Source organism: Lampetra fluviatilis, chromosome 31 (genome assembly GCF_964198595.1).
Source record: "Lampetra fluviatilis chromosome 31, kcLamFluv1.1, whole genome shotgun sequence".
Taxonomy (NCBI): Eukaryota; Metazoa; Chordata; class Hyperoartia; order Petromyzontiformes; family Petromyzontidae; genus Lampetra; species Lampetra fluviatilis.
This window is the reverse complement of record NC_136305.1, coordinates 4972180-4995430: the sequence shown is the minus strand read 5'-3', so window position 1 is coordinate 4995430 and position 23251 is coordinate 4972180. Positions and strand designations below refer to the sequence as shown.

Genomic DNA, 23251 nt, shown 5'->3' with positions numbered 1-23251 from the left:
TATAGTATAGGACACTCAAGGTGAACGCGTATTAGCCGAATAATATGTACGTCTTGAAAACATATACATACACACACACACGTGCATACGAACAGCATTGCATACAAAGACAAAGATCCCCCGTGTAGCCTTTAACAGACTGTAGGGGGCAAGTGCTGTTAGCGAGCACCTATGAAGGCCGGCACGGCACACGAGGGGGTGGGCGGCCAACACCACGCGTACACACTCACACACACAGACACGTGTGTTATCTGGAGAACACGCATGTAATCACATACAGAGTTACATACACGTGTTCACACTCTGCACATACATACACGCGCACATATAGAGACATGAACGTGTTAACCAATATTGTTTGTACATAAATCGCACACACAGACACACGTCAGATACATAGAGAAACACAAACGTTTGATGAGCCATATACCATTCATGCACAAAGACACACGCACAAACGCAGAGACACAAACTCGCACGCACATGCATTCACACACGTTGGCTGATTTTAATCGGTTGTGTATGTGTGCGTATGTTCACAAACAGACACACAAACAACAGCATTACAGATACCCCGTGTATCTGTAATGTTGTAACGCCATCAACAGACTGTTGGGGCAAGTGCTGTTAGCGAGCGCCTATGAAGGCCGGCACGGCGCACGAGGGGGTGGGTGGCCAGCACCACGCCCGGCCGCTTTTGTCTCCCGAGCATCGGTGTTGACACACCGCGCCAGGTACTCATTCAACGCTGAGTCGACCTAGGGAAAGCCCAGGGAACCGTACAAGATGATCGTCATTTGGTGTTTTGCCGTGAGTGGGAATTGGAAGCAATCACAATTGACCGTGTTCGTTGGCACTGTGTGCTAGCGACTGCACCCACCGTTTCTCGCAGACACAATTGCGCACAGGCGGACATACATGCAGGCAGACACAATGCAACACAAACGCGTGCTGGATGCATCACATGTACACGCACACGCCGAGAGACACAACCAGCTTCACAAACGCCCGCACAAAGAGACGCGTGTTCACCGAATAACGCGCGCATGCATATACACAGCATTACAAAGACAAAGATCCCCCGTATAGCCTTAGCAAACTGTAGGGGCAAGTGCTGTTAGCGAGCACCTATGAAGGCCGGCACGGCACACGAGGGGGTGGGTGGCCAGCACCACGCCCGGCCGCCTTTATCTCCCTAGTGGCGATGTTTACACATCGCACCAGGTACTCATTTGAGGATGAGTCGACCTTTGGGGAGGCCCAAGATCGGTTCAGATAATCGTCGCGGGGTGTTGGCCGTGAGCGAGAATCGAACCCGGGTCGCCAGGTTCGTAGCGCAGCGCGCTAATCGCTACGCTGCCGCTCCCCAATTGCATTACAAACACACAACACACACAACACACAGACACAACACACACAAACACGCGCGCGGTAGCGTGTTAACGCGAACACAATTATACAAAGTGCATTAACACAAAGGTGCGCACGCGTTTCGGCTGAATACAGTAGACACACACACACGTGCACAAAGATAAAGACCCCCCCCCCTTCACCATATAGGCTGCACAAACAGATGGGGCAAGTGCTGTGAGAGTCTCGTTAGCCGGGACGGCGCACGCTCGCCTAAGTGTGGGCCAGAAATCACGGCCGTCCGCCTTTGTCTTCCCAGTGTTGACGCTTACAAACTCATTGATTGAAAGCTGTTTTTTGTGTGTAGTTTTGTGTGTCCTTACCCCCCGAACCTACTGATTAGCGCGGTTGGCTACGTACGGGCGAAAGAAGTTTAAACATGCATCCGCACACTTCACTGTGAACCAGGAGTTCGATTCCTGGCCACGTCTAACATCAGTGGCGAGCAATGGCCGAACCGGTCGTGAGGCTCTCCTTCCACTCAGCCGCGACGACCATTGCGGTGAAGTATGGCCAAACATACGGACCTCCGCACGTACGAAACAGGTACTCATTTTAAGAGCCGAGTCAAGTTCAAGATGATGATGTCGTGTAACCATTGCGTAAACTCAAGCGACAAGGATGAGTCTCGTTTTGCAAGAGCGGCCTGCGTCGCAACATTTGTCAACAACAAAACCGATCTGAACAAATTGAAATGTTAACACGGTCACGAGGAAGGTTGAAATCTACGCCAAAAAGATAAAAAATAGCCAAGCAAGGGCATCGCCGCCGCATCGGACGTCAAAAATAAAAACATTGCCACAAAACGACGCCCGACGTGAAATAGTCAATTCCCTACAGCGTAAATAATAAGTCTTGCGTAGAATAAGTTTCGTAAAGAAAAGCATTTTTAGCGATCGCAGTACACACAATAATTTCGGGTGCAGAAATATTAAACGGACACAGTCTGACCAGTTCGCAAATCCATGAATAGACGAGGAGACGGCGTGGATTTGCTCTCCGCCACACCGGTGTGCTGTACTAGTAGCGAATTTTCGTGTTATGTTTTACGTGGCAAAACCTTCCTAATTGGCTGTGTCGGGTGGTGGCGGGTTTAACGACACAGAGAAAGCCCCTACGTGTATTATGGATGATATCGGTCGCCAAAGCCCTCCGCGTGTTATAAACAGGCAAGGATATAACAGCTCCGATAATCCAGCGGTCCGCGTTTCCTCCCCGTAACCCATAAGGCAGTCGGACCTGAGGTGCCGTGCTGGATTCCTGGATTCCTCCCCCGTAACCCCAGGCACATCGCCGCAGCGGCGTTCGCGAACGAATTCAAATGCATTTCACGTGCACGTGTTCTGTTAATAAAAACTTGAATTACGTATTACTATCGTCGTGATTTATTTTTCAAAGCACTACGCATTGCAAACAAACAAAAAATATATAAGGCCTCCGGGCTTTGAACTATGTAAAGCGTTTAAACATCGGAGTTTCAGATAGAAGAGATGGACAGGCAAGGCGGAGGCCCGAGTCTGGCTCCGATCATCATCACCACCACCACCACCGCCGCCGATGTTCGCCGTGGCCCGGGAATCGAACTCGTACGGTCAGGTCCGTGGCGCGCCGCACACGCATGCAACACACACGGCAAGACACGCACACAACACACGCACGCACAAAGACAAAGATCCCCCCCACCCCCGTGTAGCTTTAACAGACTGTTGGGGCAAGTGCTGTTAGCGAGCACCTATGAAGGCCAGAACGGCACACGAGGGGGTGGGCGGCCAACACCACGCGCACACACTCTCACACACACAGACACGTGTGTTATCTGGAGAACACGCGTGTAATCACATACAGAGTTGAATACACGTGTTCACACTCTGTACATATAGAAAAAATGTACGTGTTAACCAATATTGTTTGTACACAAATCGCACACACAACCCCTACGAAGGTCTGCACGGCATAAGAGGGTGGATGGGTGGTCAGCACCACGCCCGGCCTCCCTTTGTCACGATCGTGGCGGTGTTTACAACACCGCACCAGGTACCCATTGGAGACTGAGTCGACTTATCGGAGGCCCAGGACCGGTTCAGATAATCGTCTCTGGTTGCTTGCCGTGAGCGAGAATCGAACTCGGGTCGTCGTGTTTTTAGTGCAGACCGCAAACCGCTACACTACCGCTCACAAACACACCCACACACCTGGACAACACGTAACCCACACACCTCAACAACACGTGACCCACACACCTGGACAACACGTAACCCACACACCTGTACAACACGTGACCCACACACCTCTACAACACGTGACCCACACACCTCTACAACACGTGACCCACACCCCTGTGCAACACGTGACCCACACACCTGTACAACACGTGACCCACACACATCTACAACACGTGACCCACACACCTCTACAACACGTAACCCACACACTTCTACAACACGTGACCCACACAACTCTACGACACGTGACCCACACACTTCTACAACACGTGACCCACACACCTCTACAACACGTGACCCACACACTTCTACAACACGTGACCCACACACCTCTACCACACGTGACCCACACAACTCTACAACACGTGACCCACACACCTCTACAACACGTGACCCACACACCTGTACAACACGTGACCCACACACCTCAACAACACGTGACCCACACACCTCTACAACACGTGACCCACACACCTCTATAACACGTGACCCACACACCTCTACAACACGTGACCCACACACCTGTACAACACGTGACCCACACACCTCAACAACACGTGACCCACACACCTGTACAACACGTGACCCACACACCTGTACAACACGTGACCCACACACCTCTACAACACGTGACCCACACACCTCTATAACACGTGACCCACACACCTCTACAACACGTGACCCACACACCTGTACAACACGTGACCCACACACATCTACAACACGTGACCCACACACCTGTACAACACGTGACCCACACACCTCTACAACACGTGACCCACACACCTCTATAACACGTGACCCACACACCTCTACAACACGTGACCCACACACCTGTACAACACGTGACCCACACACATCTACAACACGTGACCCACACACCTGTACAACACGTGACCCACACACCTCTACAACACGTGACCCACACACCTCTACAACACGTGACCAACACACCTGTACAACACGTGACCCACACACCTCTACAACACGTCACCCACACACCTCTACAACACGTGACCCACACACCTGTACAACACGTGACCCACACACCTCTACAACACGTGACCCACACACCTCTACAACACACAAACAAAGGACAAATATCCCCCCCCCCCATATATCCTGAACAAACTATTGGGGCGAGTGCTATTAGCGAGCACCTATGAAGGTCGGAACAACACACGAGGGGGTGGCTGGCCGAAACCACGCCCGGCCGCCTTTGTCTCCCGAGTGGCGATGTTTACACAACGCACCAGGTACTCATTTAACGCTGGGTCGATCTATACACAAATACAAAGATGCCCCGTGTAGCCTTAACAGACTGTTGGGGCAAGTGCTGTTAGCGAGCACCTATGACGGCAGGGACGGCACACGAGGGATGGCCAGCACCACGCCCGACCACCGCACCAGGTATCCATTCGAGGCTGAGTCTACCTGCACGCGCACGTACACACACAGAGAACACAGAACACGCATAAACACAGGCGGCAGGCAGCAACGCCCGCCAAAAAAAATTACACGACAAACCGCGTCTCATTGTTTAAACCTACCCATCACTTCTCGTCCCAAACTCCTCTTTGGCAATTTAGCATTCCTTCCACGGCCCGCTAACCCCAAACCCTCTCCCCCCTCCCCCCCCAGCCTCATCGCCCTCCACCTTACCTCCCACCCACCCACCCCTACCCTCCCCCCAAAGAAAGGTAGATCCAAGTGAAACATCCTGAAGATTTTCACGTGTGCGCGTCAATAGCCAATTTGCATATCACGAGGCGGTGGTGGTGGTGGTGGTCGGGGTGACAGCGAAGCCCGGCTAGTGGCTGCAGTTGCTTGTCCACATCACCCCCCACCACCACCACTCACCGACTCCACCCAGCCTCCACCCACCACCCCACCCCCCACACCACCGCACACTCAACCCACAGCGCCCCCACCACTAAACCACTCCATCCTGCCTCCAGACACTCAGCGAGAGGCACCTCCTCCCCAAAAACCTCAAGACCCACACCACCCCACCCACCACCCACCCACCCCCCCACGTCGCGTTAAAAAGGAAAAACCCGTGGCTGGGTCTCGCTCGAATGCCGGACTCGACTGGGCTATGACTTCGGCATTGGTGCTGCACCCGGGTCTGGGGGAGCGCGTCATGTTCCTTTACGACAACGGCGCATTGGACGGCATCGGCAAGGGGACCCTGCAGCAAGACAGCATGGCGCCCGCGAACGCTGGACAGACGGGTTAGTGTGTCGTGGGGTGTGGTGTGTGTGTGTGTCAGTGGGGGAGCGGTAGTGTAGCGGTTAGCGCGCTGCGCTATGAACGCTTGCGACCAGGGATCGATTCCCGCTCACGGCGAACACCAGTGACGATTATCTGAACCGCTCCTGGGCCTCCCCTAGGTCGACTCAGCCTGAAATGAGTACCTGGTGCGGTGTGTAAACATCGCCACTGGGGAGACAAAGGCGGTCGGGCGTGGTGCTGGCCACCCACCCCCTCGTGTACCGTTCTGGCCTTCATAGGTGCTCGCTAACAGCACTTGCCCCTATAGTCTGTTAAGGCTATACGGGGGATCTTTTTTTGCATTGTGGTGTGTGTGTGTGTCGTGGTGTGTGTGTTTTGTGTGCTATGAACCTGGCGACCCGGGTTCGATTCACGCTCACGGCCGACACCGGTGATGATTATCTGAACCGGTCCTGGGCTTCCTCTAGGTCGACTAAGCCTCAAATGAGTACCTGGTGCGGTGTGTAAACATCGCCACTAGGGGAGACAAAGGCGGCCGGACGTAGTGTTGGCCACCCACCCCCTCGTGTGCCATTGTGTGTGTGGTGGTGTGTGTGTGGTGTGTGTGTGGTGTGTGTGGTGGTGTGTGTGTGTGGTGGTGTGTGTGTGGTGTGTGTGTGGTGGTGTGTGTGTGTGTGTGGTGTGTGTGTGGTGTGTGTGTGGTGGTGTATGTGTGTGGTGTGTGTGTGGTGGTATGTGTGTGTTGGTGTGTGGGGAACGGTGGTCTAGCGGTCAACGCTCTGCGCTACGAACCTATAGACCCGGGTTCGATTCCCGCTCATGGCCAACACCAGTGGCCATTATCCTAACCCGCCGTGGGCCTCCCCCAGGTCGACTCAGCCTCAAATGAGTACCTGGCTTGCGGGGTGTAAACATCGCCACTGGAGAGACAAAGGTGGCCGGGCATAGAGCTGGCCACACCCTTTGCGTGCCTCTGCGGCCTTCATAGGTGCTCGCTAATAGCACTTGCCCCAACAGTCTGTTAAGGCTATACGGGGATCTTTGTCTTGGGGGGTGTGTGTGTGTGTGTCCTGGTATGTGTACTAGTTGTGGCGTGAGTGTGTGGTGGTGTGTGTACTAGTTGTGTGTGTGGTGCTGTGTGTTGCGGCAAGAGTGCTGTTAACGAGCACCTACGAAGGCCGACACGGCACACGAGGGATGTGGGTGGCCAGTACAACAACAGTCTGTTACAGTCTACACGGGGGGGATCTTTGTGCGTGTGTTGGGTCCGTGTGAGCGTGTGTGGTGTGCGTGTTGTTTGCGTGTGTGTGTTGTATGAGGAACGGTGGCGCAGTGGTTAGCGCTACGCCGCGCTACGAACCCGGCTTACCCGAGTTCGATTCCCGCTCACGGCCAGCAACCAGTCACAATTATCTGAACCGGTCCTGGGCCTCGCCTAAGTCGACTCGGCCTCAAATGAGTACCTTGTGCGGTGTGTAAACATCGTCACTGGAGAGACAAACGGGGTCGGGCGTGGTGCTGGCCAACCACCCCCTCGTGTGCCGCTCCGGCCTTCAGAGGTGCTCGCTAACAGCACTTGCCCCAACAGTCTGTTAAGGCTATACGGGGGATCTTTGTCCTACTGGACATGTGAAAGAGCTTCACAGTTCATCCAGGATAAATAAAGATTCTGATTCTGCGCGTATGGAGTTGGGGGAGCCGTGGCGCAGTGGTTAGCGCGCTGCGATTCAACGAAACCAGCAAGGGCCAAGTTCGATTGCCGCTCACGGCCAATAGCAACAACGGCGAATATTTGCACCTCCCCCCTAGGTCGACTCAGCCTTAAATGTGTGACCCGGTGCGGTGAAAAAGGGCGGCCGGGAGTGGTGTTAGCAAGGAGCGCCTTCTTCGGTGCTACTCCCTAACAGAACTTGCCCCAACAGTCTGTACGGGGGGATCTTTGTCTTTGTGTTTTATACATAGGTGGGGAGTAGTGGCGCAGTGGTTAGCGCACTGCGCTCTGAATTCCAGCAAACCCCGAGTTGGAGTCTCGCTTATTGCTCTTGCCAATATATCGGACGTCATTTGAAGCGACGATCTAAACCAGTTCCTGAGATCGACTGAAATGAGTGGCCTGGTGCGATTTTTTTTTAAATATCCGCACCGGGGGAGACAAAGGCGGCTGGTAGTGCGTGGTTCTGGCCAGGCCAATGCCTCCCTTTGTGCGCCCCATGATAGACGCCATCCTCTCGTACCGGCTAAATTTACAAAGATCCCCCGTATAGCCTTAACAGACTGTAGGGGCAAGTGCTGTTAGCGAGCACCTATGAAGGCCGGAACGGTACGCGGGGGGGGTGGGTGGCCAGCTACCACGCCCGACCGCCTTTGTCTCCCCAGTGGCGATGTTTACTCACCGCACCAGGTACTCATTTCAGGCTGAGTCGACCTAGGGGAGGCCCAGGACCGGTTCAGATAATCGTGTGTTGGCCGTGAGCGGGAATCGAACCCGGATCGCCAGGTTCATAGCGCAGCGCGCTATCCGCTACACTACCGCTTCACACACACACACGCGTGTGTGTCGTGTGTGTGCGCGAGAGAGATTGATTGCATGTACAGTACTGTACGTACGATGGGGTGGTAATGATTGCATCGATTGTGATCATGCGTCGTCGTCGTCGTGGTTGATTTGCGCTTGTCCCGTCATCATCGTGATCTATACAATCATGAGGAGGCCGCTGATGATTGCATCTAGACATCGTCTTCGTATCTTCGGACAGCATCGTCATCATCGCAAACGGCACGCGTCATCATCTCGATGAAATTTGACCGCGAGCCAAGAAGGAACATCGCGGATACTCGCCGCGGTTGTATGACAGTCTCCAGATCAATTATTATATTACCTCCATAATAATAATCATAATCGATATTGTCATTATCATTGCGTGCTGTGGCATCGCCACAGCATCGCGTACAACACCACCATCATCATCATCATCCTATCGATGACTTTGTCATTGCACCATCATTATCAGCATCGTTACCAACATCATCATCCGCATGCCTTCTACGTGGCTGGACTACTACACGAATCGCGTGCGCTTCAAAAGATCACAGAACACAGCCATCGTCAGCATCACGAGCACTGCATCGTCATCATCATCAATCTGCATCGCCGAGTTCTCTTAGCAGCGCGACTCCACCGCTCCCCACAATGCGCACACGTGTTCGTGTGTGCGCATTCGGTAACACAAAGACAAAGATCACCCGTGTAGCCTTGACAGACTGTAGAGGGGCAAGTCGTGTTAGCGAGCACCTATGAATGCCGGGCACGGCACACGAGGGGGTGGGTGGCCAACACCACGCCCGGCCGCCTTTGTCTCCCCAGTGGCGATGTTTACGCACGGCACCAGCTACTCATTTGAGGCGACCTCGGGGAGGCCCAGGACCGGTTCAAATAATCGTCGCTGGTGTTGGCCGTGAGCACGTGTACACGCACGCACGCACACGCATGTACACGTGGCACACAATACACCATTAAACACGTAGCAGACTTTCGCGACCTATATCGTCCACAATAAAGGTTGTTTTGGTGAGATCGCGAAAATATAGAAACGTCGTACTCGGAGTGAAAATGCTGTGGCTTGATTCTCCAACACACCGGTTAGTGCTGTACTAGTGACGAATTGGCCACATTCTGAATATGTAACAACCCATACTAGTTGGCTGTGTCGGGTGGTGGCGGGTTTAACGACACACATTTCACGCGATCTAACCCAACACAAACCTCTAATAATGACAACACACCATACATCCATCCGCGCGCGCGCGTACACTATCGTATCATCATCAATCAAATCACCTATTACCTCCACGTGTGTATGTCTCCCCCCCCCCGCCCCCCCCCCCATCGCTTGACAGACGGCGTGAAGACCTCCTCCTCCTCCTCGTGCCCACCTTGCCAGGCCCCGCAAGGTTCCCCGACGGCCGCCACCCTCGGCTACGGCTACCCCTTCGGCGCGAGCGGCTACTACGGCTGCCGCGTGGGTCACGGAATGGGCGCCCACGTGAAAGCGACCTGCGGATCGGCGGCGCAGACGGCCGCCGCGAGCCTCGCCTCGGGCTACGGGCCGCACTCGCTCGTCGACAAATACGTGCAGGACGTCTCCGTCGGACTACAACCGAGCAACGGCGTCGGCTCATCCGTTGCTGCTGGAGGCGGCGGCGTCGGTGGTGGCGGCGGTGGTATCGGTGGTGGTGGTGGTGGAGGCGGTGTCGTTGGTGGTGGTGGTATTGGTGGAGGCGGTGTGGGTGATGATTACACGAGCGGGCGTGCAGCTAAAGACTTCGCCTTCTACCCCAGCTACGGCAGCGCTTATCACCACCACCACCACCATCATCAGCACATGCCGGGCTACTTAGACATGCCCGTGGTGCCGCACGCGTCGCTCGCCCCGCCGAGCGAAGGTCGCCACGACCCCATCCTTCACCACGGAATGGACGGATACCACCATCAGCCGTGGGCGCTGCCCAATGGATGGAACGGGCAAATGTACTGCGCCAAGGAGCAGAGTCAGCTGTCACACCTGTGGAAGTCGCCGCTCGCAGGTGAGGTCGGAGTGAGTGCGAGTGGCTGTGAGCGGCGTGTGTGTCTGTGTGTGTACACGGGTGTGTCTGGGTGAGTGTACACGGGTGTCTGGGTGAGTGTCTGTGTACACGGGTAAGGGTTTGTGTGTGTGTGTGCACGGGTGAGTGGCTATGTGTGTGTGTACACGTGTGTGTGTCTGGCTGTGTGTGTGTCTGTGTGTGTGTCTGTCTGTGTGTACACGGATGTCTGTGTGTGTGTGTACACGGGTGAGTGTGTGTGTACACGGGTGAGTGTGTGTCTGTGTGTGTGTGTACACGGATGTGTGTCTGTCTGTGTGTGTACACGAGTAAGGGTTTGTGTGTGTACACGGGTGTCTGTTTGAGTGTACACGGGTGAGTGTCTGTGTGTACACGCGTGGGTGTCTGTGTGTGTGTGTACACGGGTGAGTGTCTGTGTGTACACGGGTGAGTGTGTCTGTCTATGTGTGTGTGTGTACACGGGTGAGTGTCTGTGTGTACACGGGTGGGTGTCTGTGTGTGTGTACACGGGTGAGTGTGTGTGTACACGGGTGGGTGTCTGTGTGTGTGTACACGGGTGAGTGTCTGTGTGTACACGGGTGGGTGTCTGTGTGTGTGTACACGGGTGAGTGTCTGTGTGTACACGGGTGGGTGTCTGTGTGTGTGTACACGGGTGAGTGTATCTGTCTGTGTGTGTACACGGGTGTCTGTGTGTGTGTGTACACGGGTGTCTGTGTGTGTGTACACGGGTGAGTGTGTCTGTCTATGTGTGTGTGTGTACACGGGTGAGTGTCTGTGTGTACACGGGTGGGTGTCTGTGTGTGTGTACACGGGTGAGTGTGTGTGTACACGGGTGGGTGTCTGTGTGTGTGTACACGGGTGAGTGTCTGTGTGTACACGGGTGGGTGTCTGTGTGTGTGTACACGGGTGAGTGTCTGTGTGTACACGGGTGGGTGTCTGTGTGTGTGTACACGGGTGAGTGTATCTGTCTGTGTGTGTACACGGGTGTCTGTGTGTGTGTGTACACGGGTGTCTGTGTGTGTGTACACGGGTGAGTGTGTCTGTCTGTGTGTGTACACGGGTGTCTGTGTGTACACGGGTGAGTGTGTGTGTGTGTTTACACGGGTGAGAGTCTGTGTGTGTGTACACGGGTGAGTGTCTGTGTGTCTGTGTGTGAGTGTACACGGGTGGGGGAGCGGTGGTGCAGCGGTTAGCGCGCTACGCTACGAACCTGGCGACCTGGGTTTGATTCCCGCTCACGGCCAAAACCAGTGCCGATTATCTGAATCGGTCCCGGGCCTTCCCTAGGTCGACTCGGCTTCAAATGAGTACCTGATGCGCTGTGTTAAACATCGCCACTTGGGAGACAAAGGCGGCCGGGCGTGGTGTTGGCCACCCATCCCCTTGTCATCAGTGCCGATTTTTGTCTTTTGGAAGGGTGAGTGTGCAGGGGAGTGTGTGTCGGTATTGTACACGTTCGCGTTGTAAAGGTCTGCGTGTGCATACGTACCTGCTGTCATGTGCCAAAATCACCACTGGGGAGACAAAGGCGGCCGGGCGTGGTGTGGGCCAACCCCCACCCCCTCGTGTGCCGTTTCGGCCTTTATAGGTGCTGCTCGCTAACAGCACTTGCCCCTACAGTCTGTTGAGGCTACACGGGGGGATCTGTTTCGTTTGTCTTTGGGCGTGTGTGTGTGTGGTGTCTGTTGGGGAGTGGTGGAGCAGCGGTTAGAGCGCTGCGTTACGAACCCGCGTCCCAAGTTCAATTCCCGCTCACGGCCATCAACATCAGTGACGATTATCTGAATTGGTCGTGGGCCTCCCCTCGGTCGACTGGGTCTCACATGAGTACCTGGTACGGTGTGTAAACATCGCCACTGGGGAGACAAAGGCGGTCGGGCGCTGTGCTGGACACCCACCCCCCTCGTGTGCCGTGCCGGCCTTCGTAGGTGCTACTCGCTAACAGGACTTGCCCCAACAGTGTGTTAGGGCTATTTGGGGGATCTTTGTCTTTGCGTGTGGATGTGTGTATTTGCGTCAGGGAGTTTGTGTGTTTATCTCTGTGTGTGTGTGAGCGAGTGTGTGTTGTCTTTTATATACGCGTTTGTAAACGTTGTGTTTTTGTTGTATGGGTGTGTGTGGTATACTGCATTGTGTGTTTGTATATGCGTGAGGATGGGCTGTGTTTATGTATTTGGGTGTTCGTGTGTACGTGTGTGTTTGCGTGTTCGTGGGGAGCGGTGGCGCTGCGGTTAGCGCGCTGCGCTATGAACCCGGCGGCCCGAGTTCGATTTTCGCTCACGATCAACACCGGTGGTGACGATTACCTGAACCGGTCCTGGGCGTCCCCCTAGGTCGACTCGGCCTCAAATGAGTACCTGGTGCGGTGTCTAAAATCATCGCCACTGGGGAGACAAATGCGGCCGGGCGTGGTGCTGACCACCCACCCCCTCGTGTGCCGTGCCGGCCTTCGTAGGTGCTCGCTAACAGCACTTGCCCCAACAGTCTGTTACAGGCTACACGGGGGAACCTGTGTTTTTGTCTGTTATGTACGTGGATAATAAATACGTGTTGCGAGTTATACGTGTGTAGCAACACGTGTGCGTGTAGCGATGCGTGTGTGTGTATTATGTGTGCTTTAGTGTGCATTGCGTGAAATGCGCATGTTTTATAATTATTATTCATGTAAAATACATAGACTTGTATATTGTTTAGACGTTTCTGTTTACAATTGCATATTACGTACACACACACACCTGTGGCTATTACGCATGCTAATTTATGTACACACACACAAAGTTGTATAACGTCCGTGCGATGTATTTATACATTGTGTATATTGTATATATAAGATGCGTAATTATTGTGTACACACGGCATACAAACGAGTGTAATATTGTGTGTATCTACATATATATGTACACACCGCGCGTAAATTGTTAATGAAATTGGTATGTACATATGGAATAGATATATTAATCGAGTGTATATTATGTACAACCTGTATGTACACACCAGTGTACATAAATGCCATGTGCTCATTGCGTATTATATTCCGTATGTAATCGTTACGTGCATATCTAACAAGTGCATACATATATATGTACATTCACAGAGTTTCATATTATTGGTTCTTTCGGTAAAGTCACGTAGAAGGGAAATAATAATATAATAAAAAAAATAGAACAATAAAATTCTCACGACGTTTCGATTGCAACTCAAGAAATCAACGTCAGGTGTGAAAACCACAGCAAGAAATGTTTTGAAATAAGTGGCGCGTGTGTTTGTATATATATAGTTGTGTGTGTGTGTTTATGAAAAGATCCCCCATATAGCCTTAGCAGACTGTAGGGGCAAGTGCTGTTAGCGAGCACCTATGAAGGCCGCAACGGTACACGAGGGGGTGGGTGGCCAGCACCACGCCCGACCGCCTTTGTCTCCCTAGTGGTGATGTTTAAACACCGCACCAGGTACTAATTTGAGGCTGAGTCGACCTATGGGAGGCCCAGGACCGGTTCAGATAATCGCCACTGGTGTTGGCCGTGAACGGGAATCGAACCCGGGTCGCCGGGTTCATAGCGCAGCGCACTAACCGCTACACTACCGCTCCCCATATATACACACACACACGCAACTGTAATGGTGCAATGTAATTTGTGTGTACGTATCAATGACGTCCACACGCATGGTGCGGTGCGGATTGTACGCACTGTGTGAATGTGTACGTGCACGCTCACTCTCGTGTTGTAACGGTGGCATTCGGTAGTGTGCACACAATCAATTCCACAGGTAAATACGCGCACCGTGCGCATGCAGTCGATGTGTGCGGTATACGCACGGTATCGATAACCGTATTAAACAAAACAAAACCGGTTAATATCCGTTACCGGTTTGACCCCACATGTAGAAAACTGTGCAGCTTCCAAACCACGTCTAAATCGGGGCTCGTTCACCCAAAATAACAAGGAGAAACATTTGCTTCGAATTCGGCACAACAACAACAACAGAAACTGCAATATTGATTGAGCCGCAACGTATATGCGAACACAGGACGTTACTTAACAACGTCAAACCGTATGTGCGGTTTTTTTTTTGCGTGTAATTGCTATCTTAAGAAGGACACGCGCGCACAATGATTTGCAATGCCGCGTCACGAATCGTTGTTGAGCTTGTTTTAGATTATCGAAAATAATTAAGGGGGGTGGGACGTTGTGCGTGATGTTTTTGTTTTGTTACTTTGCAACTGGAACTGTCGGGAGCTTCGAAGCAGTCCGCGTTAAAGAGCCGCGTGATGCCGACCCTTGCGCAAGGCAATTACCCCCCCCCCCCGGCTCCGCTCAGCTATTACAAAATCACACCGCTTGTCCCTTTACACCCAATTCACGCCGGCTGCGTTCATATAATTAAAATGCACGACTGAGCTCAGTGTGCGTGCGTGTGTACACGCGTTCCACGTGCGCGTCCGCAAACGCCACGTGTTCCGCGCGACGCAGACCGCGTGACTTGCTTGGCGCGTCACGTGGGAAAGTGTTGAACAATCATCGGGCGCGCGCGGCGTGGAACGAGTCGGCGTGTATTTGAAGGCGGCGAGTTTGGTGAACCCGCCTCGGTTCGAGTATTAAACGGAAAAACGAGGCGAAAGTGCGCCACGCGGTTTGAATTGTTCGCAGAATGGCAAGGATTAGAATTATTTAAAAATTGATAAAATTCAACTTTAATAAAGTAACCACCGGTTTCTCGACTTTTGAAACGGGTAAATAAATTCCTGAAACCGGTTCGACTACATTACCGGTTTTCGTTTAAGGTTCCTCTACTTTAATGGATCGTTCTTTCTGCGCGTGCCCACAACACAGACGTAGTAAGCATGTACGCGCGTGTGTGCGTCTTGCACACGTAATTCTACATATCAAATACGTACACGCTTAACGTATCAGGCACATACACACTCGTGCGTGTCGTGTCTGTGCGTATACATATCGAATGTAAACAATAATAAAATATCTACATAGACACGCACATACGTTTCAAGGTAATCGGGTATCCGATGCAATATGCCGTAAGATTTAACCGATGTCGAAAATGTATATAGATTAATACGTAAAAATCCAGTACATGGTCTTCAACACACCCTACATGTTCTAGATTTGAAGCTTTCGTGACTGCAAGGATTCCTACTCTTAGGGTTTTTCGGTAAAGTCACGTAGGTAAACATAAAAATAATAGAAATAATAATAGAAATAAAATTATAAATCACAACGTTTCGGAGGCAACACAAGTCTCCGTCATCAGGTGTGACGGTCCCACCTAAGAGTATACACCCTACATGGTGTAAGACCATAATACCCATATTGTATGGTACGTTTATACAAACGTACGACTATCGTATGCAACTTATGTAATTTTTACTTATATATGTACTTGATCTATTTTAGGTATTTTTTTTAAATAGTCATTTTCTTTTACTTTCGTTGTGTTGAATTGTTTGTTGTTGCAACTTTCTGCCCCCCCCCCGCCCACTGGACATCTGTGAAAAAATAGCTTCATAGCTCATCGGATTTCTCCAGGATAAATAAAGATTGTGAGTCTGCATACCAGTGCTTGGGTGCATATCGTTTTATTGAATAAATATATCGGATAAAATTGCCTTTTTGAGAATATTGACTAAAAATTATTATTATTATTATATTGCATCATCAGCATCTAGCATCATCAGGCATCATACATCCACTGCTGGATGAATAACGGCTGTCTTCGCAAGAAGGCCTTTCCGCGAGATAATTATCATTTATTTTTGTTCACTAAAAATACATAATTGTGTCTCTAACCAACAAAAAAAACGCAAAACAAGCTTGCGTTTAATTTAATCCGGAGACATAGCTACAGCTGATCAATTAATTAACATGGCGGAGGGAGATAATTTCCAGTACAAAGACAAAGATCCCCCCGTATAGCCTACACAGACATTTGGGGCAAGTGCTGCTCGCGAGCACCTATGAAAGCCAGCACGGCACGCATTTAATAGGACACGCACACAGCCACTTGTGAATGTATCTCTTTATAGGATTTCTATTGTTACGAATATTACATTTAAAGTTAGAACATAAAGTATTATTTACAAGGCCCCCTTTATCGATCACACGCTGGATGATACGCTTACCTCCCCTCGTCCTCCTCCCCACGCCGTGTCACATCATGGAGGGTTAATTGACCATACTTCACCACAATTGACAATGCGGTTTGTTGCCGAAGAATGTGGTGGAGGAGTGGAGGCGGTGTGATGATGAGCGCGACCATCACCCATTCAGCTGTCACTTCGCCACCGATGGTAGCCACGGCTGAGACTCGAACAGAGGCTGCCGGATTTTTACTTGTTACCGATTTTTTCTCTCTCTCTCTCAGCGCGTTGTTGCTAACCACTGCGCCTTCGTGTACACTCTACGGGGTGTGTGTGTGGTTTTTTTGTTGTTTCGTTTTATTACCGTCGAACGTATCATCAAGTCGTAGTGCACGTGTAAATATGTACTTCTCACTTGCTTTATCAGAGCTTCCCTCGCAATCGTACACATGGGGGGGGCAGGCGCGCGCGCACGCCCACGTGCTCGGCACATGCGTCGCCGTGACTTGGCTCAAACCATCGCCCACAGTCTGCGCGCGCGCGGCCGCGCGTTAATACGAACGTGCGCGCGCGCGCGCGTTCGCCTACGACTCGCTCGCAACGCGAAAGCAACGCGTTTCCCGCCGAGCGGATTTCCATTGCGTAAAGCGAGCACCCATCGCCACGTCCCCGCGACCGCTCCACCACGTTCCCAACCCCCCGTCGCTGATGATTTCACGAAACGATGTAGCACGTGCGCGCGTCGGAGGAGCGGCGATGCTGTGGTTGGGCGCGCCGTGCTCTATCAATGCGCTTCTATCAATTGTCTTCTATGATTACCTTCGATACATTATCTTGTAGCAATTATCTTCTAGCAATTATCTTCTATCAATTATCTGCTAGCAATTATCTTCTATCAATTCCGCAAGCCCTCTCTCCTACCTTCCCCCCCCCCTCCATGAGTTCGATACCCGGCCATCGGCTTGCCATCGCTGGCGGGCAATATCCTAGCCGGCCCATGGACAGGTACCAAGCTTGTCTTCAACGAGCCGTCGCTGCTGACCCAGAATGGTGAAGTATGGTTAAACAACCCCGCGTGGCCGACAACAACGGTGGGTGGAGGCGTTTGTCCAAAAATGGCTTGATAAACGGCTGTTTGTATTCATCTATATACTGTATGGGGGAATACATATATGTGCTTTATTTACATCTGAAACCGTGCCATCTGTATGATATGTAATACGTCTCGACAGGTAGGCATTATTGTAGGATCGACGCACGTTCTGATACGAAGTGTTGTACTGTGCTCCGCGTGTGCTGCCACGTCAATGCTCCCCACCTTCAACTAAGCTACTAGCAGCTGAGCAGCGTGGTGAGGTATGGTCAAATGCCCGATGCGACCCAGCATTTGATTGACAAAAAATTAACCCGTAAAAACAAAGTTTTTCACTATAAATATTATATATGCGTGGCATCGGTTTTATTTTATTATTCATTTCTGTTTTTCTTGAGTAAGAGTTTCATTTTTATCACATTGGTATTTGAAATTAAATATGAAAATTTTTTTTTCCTAAAAAGTGGAAAATTTCGGAAAAAATTTTCACGAAAATAAATTGTCACGCACAACGAGTCTGTGTGCAAAATGTCAGCTCGATTGGATCACGGGAAGTGGGTTAAAAAACGACCGAAAGATTTGCACGGTATGCGCGCAAGCAAGCAAGCGAACTTAATATAAAGGATTTAAAAATGGGGCAGTCTACGTGCGACATGTTTCACTCCACCGTCATCATCATCATCAGCCTCGGCCATGATCAATGCTCTGCTGGATGAAGACTTCTCCCATGTCGGTCGGTCACCGGAGGTGTTTGACCATACTTCACCGCACTGGTCACTGCAGATTCAGCGAAACGAGCTAGAGGCCCACGACCAGTTCAGAAATCGCTCGCTACTGATGTTAGCCGTGGCCGGTAACCGAATTTTGGGTTCGTAGTGGAATGTGTATGTATGTACTGTACGTTGGACTTCTTTCGCACCGTACGTAGCCAACCTTGGTAATTGGAGGTGCACACAATGAATTGATCCTCATCATCGCTCCATCTCCTCCTCCTCCTCCTCGCTCGATGTCCTCTCGCTCACGTTCCATTGCTTGCCTGCCACTTCCTCATCATTCAGGGCCACCATCATCATCACATACACTGCGTCTTCCATTATCATCACCCATCATCATTATCATCTTCCATAATCATCTTCCATCATCAACACCACCATCCTCATTCCATCATCATCTTCCATCATCATCATCACCACCATCATCTTCCATCATCATCACCACCATCCTCATATTCCATCATCATCACATACACTGCATCTTCCATCATCATCATCATCCAACACGCCTGGTTTTTTTTTTCCGGGCATTCCATTTTCCTCCAACACACATATTAAAGCACTCATTCACTTGTGATGAAAACATACATAGAGGATCGCAGAGCTTGGATAAGTATTGGTACCGCCGGCTCCTCACCGCGTGGCTGCTGCTGCTGCATTCACTGCTCCTCGTCTGTGGCTCCTCCTCCTGGCGCCCCTGAGTCGTTCCCTCTCTCCGAGTCGTCCTCTCGCTCTCTCTCTCTTTGAGTCGCCCTCTCGCTCTCGCTGAGTCGTCCCCTCTCTCTCTCTCTTTGAGTCATCCTCTCTCTGAGTCGTCCTCTCGCTCTCTCTCTTTGAGTCGTCCCCTCTCTTTCTCTCTCTTTGAGTCATCCTCTCTCTGAGTCGTCCTCTCGCTCTCTTTCTTTGAGTCGCTCTCTCTCTTTGAGTCGTCCTCTCGCTCTCTTTGAGTCGCCCTCTCGCTCTCGCTGAGTCGTCCCCTCTCTCTCTCTCTCTGAGTCGTCCTCTCTCTGAGTCGTCCTCTCGCTCTCTCTCTTTGAGTCGTCCCCTCTCTTTCTCTCTCTTTGAGTCATCCTCTCTCTGAGTCGTCCTCTCGCTCTCTTTCTTTGAGTCGCTCTCTCTCTTTGAGTCGTCCTCTCGCTCTCTTTGAGTCGCCCTCTCGCTCTCGCTGAGTCGTCCTCTCTCTCTCTCTCTCTGAGTCGTCCTCTCTCTCCTCTGAGAGCGAGGAGCGGACACTGTTTGCGGTGGCCGCGCCGTTGCTGCAAGTCGCAATCATTGTAATTATAAAACTAAACTTTAATAATACATTTTTCTGCCACGATCAATCGACTGCTGGATGAAGGTCTATCCAACCCCTACGCATCCCTGCTGGCCGTGCACATGCCAACAATCCGCACATTGTCTGTGCAGTGTTACTAATTGGCTTTGACAGGTACTGAAAATACTTGGCTTCCACATGTACGCATTCCACTGGGCGGCGGCCCGCCGGTGTTGTGTGTATCCCGTGTCCTTTGCTTTACCGGCGAGGTATCCACGATTGTTTTCGTGGGCCGATCGAGACATGCCATTATCAATCCACTGCTGGATGAAGGGGGGGATTGTTTGATCATACTTCCCCATGCTGCTCGAGTTGATGATGTTGATGATGATGATGATGGTGGTGGTGGTGTAGTACCGGGGCGGTGGCGTTGTGGGACTGAGAGGTTCAGAATCACAACATGAATTTGGACTTGAGCAATCCGATGAGCTATGAAGCTCATTTTCACAGATGTCTAGTCGGTTACAGAACTTGTTAAGATACCACTCGCTACTGATGTTCGCCGTGGCCGGGAATCGAACCCAGGTGTCCAGAGTTGGTTAACGTAGTGCGCTAACCACGGCGCCACTGCTCCACCCTCCCCATGTATACACACGTCGAGTGTAGAGACGTCTGTGAAAAAAGAAAGAGCTTCATAGCTCTTCGGATTCCTCCAGGATAAATATTCCGATTATAAACAGACACTGATCATTACGTCCTTGTACATGGGTATGCATATCTGTGTACGCGTAATTGTGTTTTACATGCACGTTGTGCGTACGTATAGTATGTCGTGCAGATATCTGATGTTTGAATGCCGTATAGCGCTGTATCCACCTTGTACATGTGTAGTGACTGAGTTGGAGACGTACCAACTTCTTGGAGGCAATTCTTTAATTAAACACCGAGCACACTTTGTACACTTCATACAATACACACACCCTACACTGTTGCACACTCTGCTGTCTCTCGCTTATACGCAACTCCACACTGCTTGCGAGCTTACAACACAACGCTAGCCGTCTGACACTGACGATGCGAAACTAAGACGGCCAACTCCGTCTAGCAGCGCAATTATCAAGTGGAGACGACAGCGGCGATGGCGACGATCTTCAACAGCGGCGACGACGACGAGAGGATCCCACTCCAAACGACAGCCCCGAGCTCCCACTCGGGGTCCTCCTTTTATCCCGTCAGCGTCGCCTCGCTCCGCCCCGGCCACGCCCCCCTTCTGGAACCTACTGGGGGGCTCTGGACGTGTCTCTTCCGTGACCTTTCCCCTAGATCCCTCTAGGGTCTATCACGTGGCCTGCTGTCAGCCGGGGCTGCTACAAGCTGCAGATCACCTTCCCTGCCAGCAGCCAGCGCTGTGCTGCTTAGTGACCAATTCTATGTCACTACACGTGTACAGCCCTTTGTAATTTACACTGCTGGATGAAGACCTACCCCCAAGGCGTGTGGGTCAATGGGGGTTTGCTTGACCATACTTGACCAAAGCCAGTCAGCGAGGGGATTCTGAAGACAAAACATCCGGGAGCATAGATGTGCAGTAGATTACAACTATTGATTTTGCTGCACCGTCCCTATGCTGCCCGCAAAAAAAAACGTAACCACGAAGCAGTCTGTGCAATTCGGTGGGCATAGTGGCCGTCCATCCAAGTGGTATACAGGCTCGCACCTGCTTGGGTTGTTGGTGTGAGCCTACACGTGTGTGTGTGTCAGTGTGTGTGTGTGTTGTATTGTGGGGAGCGGTGGTGTAGCGGTTAGCGCACTGCGCTAAGAACTTGGCGCCCCGAGTTCGATTCCCGCTCACAGCCAACACTAGTGACGATTATCTGAACTGGCCCTGGGCCTCCCCTAGGTCTACTCGGCCTCAAATGAGTACCTGGTGCGGTGTGTAAAGCTCGCCACTCGGGAGACAAAGGCGGTCGGGCGTGGTCCTGGCCACCGACCCCCTCGTGTGCCGTTGCGGCCTTCATAGGTGCTCGCTAACAGCCCTTGTCCCTTAAGTTTGTTAAGGCTATACGGGGGATCTTTGTCTTTGTCGTTTTGTACAGCTCCTCGTGATCTCCGGGTGAAAGACGCCATAGTAGTAGTGTCCATTATTTCTATTCATGATTAATCTGCGTTGCTTCCGAGATCCGAGGTGATGATCGGACACGCCGGAGTGGTCTGGGCACAGGCAAATAATAATAGTAGTACATGGGGCCTAGAGATGGGATTGTGGTGTAGGTTTTTAATGATGTTCTAGACGGGCTAGAGAGCTGAAATTTGACACAAATAGAGCCGAGAACCCCTGCTTATGGTACATACAATAGCGAACGTAATGTTTTTTTGTTTAAAACTTTGCTGGGGGGAGGGAGCTAAAAGCTGAGGCACGCGCAGATCGCCGATTTGGTTTCACTCACGGACTGGGGGGGGGGCAGCCTCACTCAGCCTGGAGCTCCCCCAGCGCTGCTCCGAGTCTCAACACTCAGGCGGGATACGAGACCCATCAGCAGCATCATCATCATTGGACCGAGTAATTCGCCTCCTGCCGTGGAGTGTGACGCTGAAGCCGACTGAAAGCACACAAAGCACGCTTTCGCCTCGAAACAAACACGCCTACATACGTGCACGCACGTACTCGACACTCACGCAGGATAAAAGCCCCGTCGTCATCATCATCATCGGCAGTTGTCGTGGTGGAGGTGGACTGAGTAATTCGCCACCGCCCCCGTGGAGTGTGACGCTAAAGCCGATGGTAAAGCAGGGTGGGGGGGGGATAATGACGAAACGTTACATTAATTATCAGGCGGGAGGGGGGGCCCTTGCGTGGTTAAAGCGCCGCGCCTGAACGAGTCTGAATTTAAAATCAAATCCCGGCTGTTAGTTCAGTTTTGTCTCCGCATCCGTTCGTCCGTCCTTCTCGGGGGTCCACACAACAACGGGGTAGCCGTGGTGTGCGAAGTCACGCGGTGGGCCCCGCTACGAATAGACACCAGCTCCCGCATAGGAATGTGGAATTGTGTTCGTCGTTGGCTTTGAAGCGGTAGCGGTGATAGCGAGCGCCGCCCATCGCTCGCCAGAGCGAGGCAGCTTTGCAGCGAAGGGAAGTCCGTGTTTCTGTCTCTCTCACGACGTGGAAGAGGAGGCCAAAGACCACCGTAGAGGGGCCAACCCGATGCCTCTCTCCCTTAGAGGCCCTTCCGCCGGAAGTGACGCGAGTAAGCAATGGCGGCGCTGCTCCTTTATCCTTTGACAGGCCTGGCTATGTACGGTGCGAAAGAAGTTCAACATGGTACATGCATAACCAACATCGTCGATCAGTGCATCGGCAGTTGCATGATGATGATGATGATAAGGATGGTACTTCAATGTATTAGTCGTAGTTTAAGGGTAAAATTACTCGGCACAATCGTCACGAATTAAGAGCCATTGAAGAGGGCCGTTGATTGAAACGTTGCGAATTGGCACATGCTGTGTGCCCGAAACGTCGCCGATTGTCTCCCCCCCTTTTTTAAGGCTAAGGATGTTGTCGAACTTCAG

The 23251-nt window shown here is 51.8% G+C and overlaps 1 protein-coding gene across 1 annotated transcript in view; it reads left to right on the top strand.

The window, feature by feature from the left end:
- Positions 1-5730: 5730 nt before the first annotated feature.
- HOXC13 (homeobox C13) overlaps positions 5731-23251 on the top strand; it is a 33710-nt gene continuing 16189 nt past the window's right edge. Inside the window, exons 1-2 of the mRNA XM_078871180.1 lie at positions 5731-5866; positions 9765-10451. Coding sequence (XP_078727306.1) covers positions 5731-5866; positions 9765-10451 — 823 coding nt within the window. The remainder of the gene's footprint in view (positions 5867-9764; positions 10452-23251) is intronic.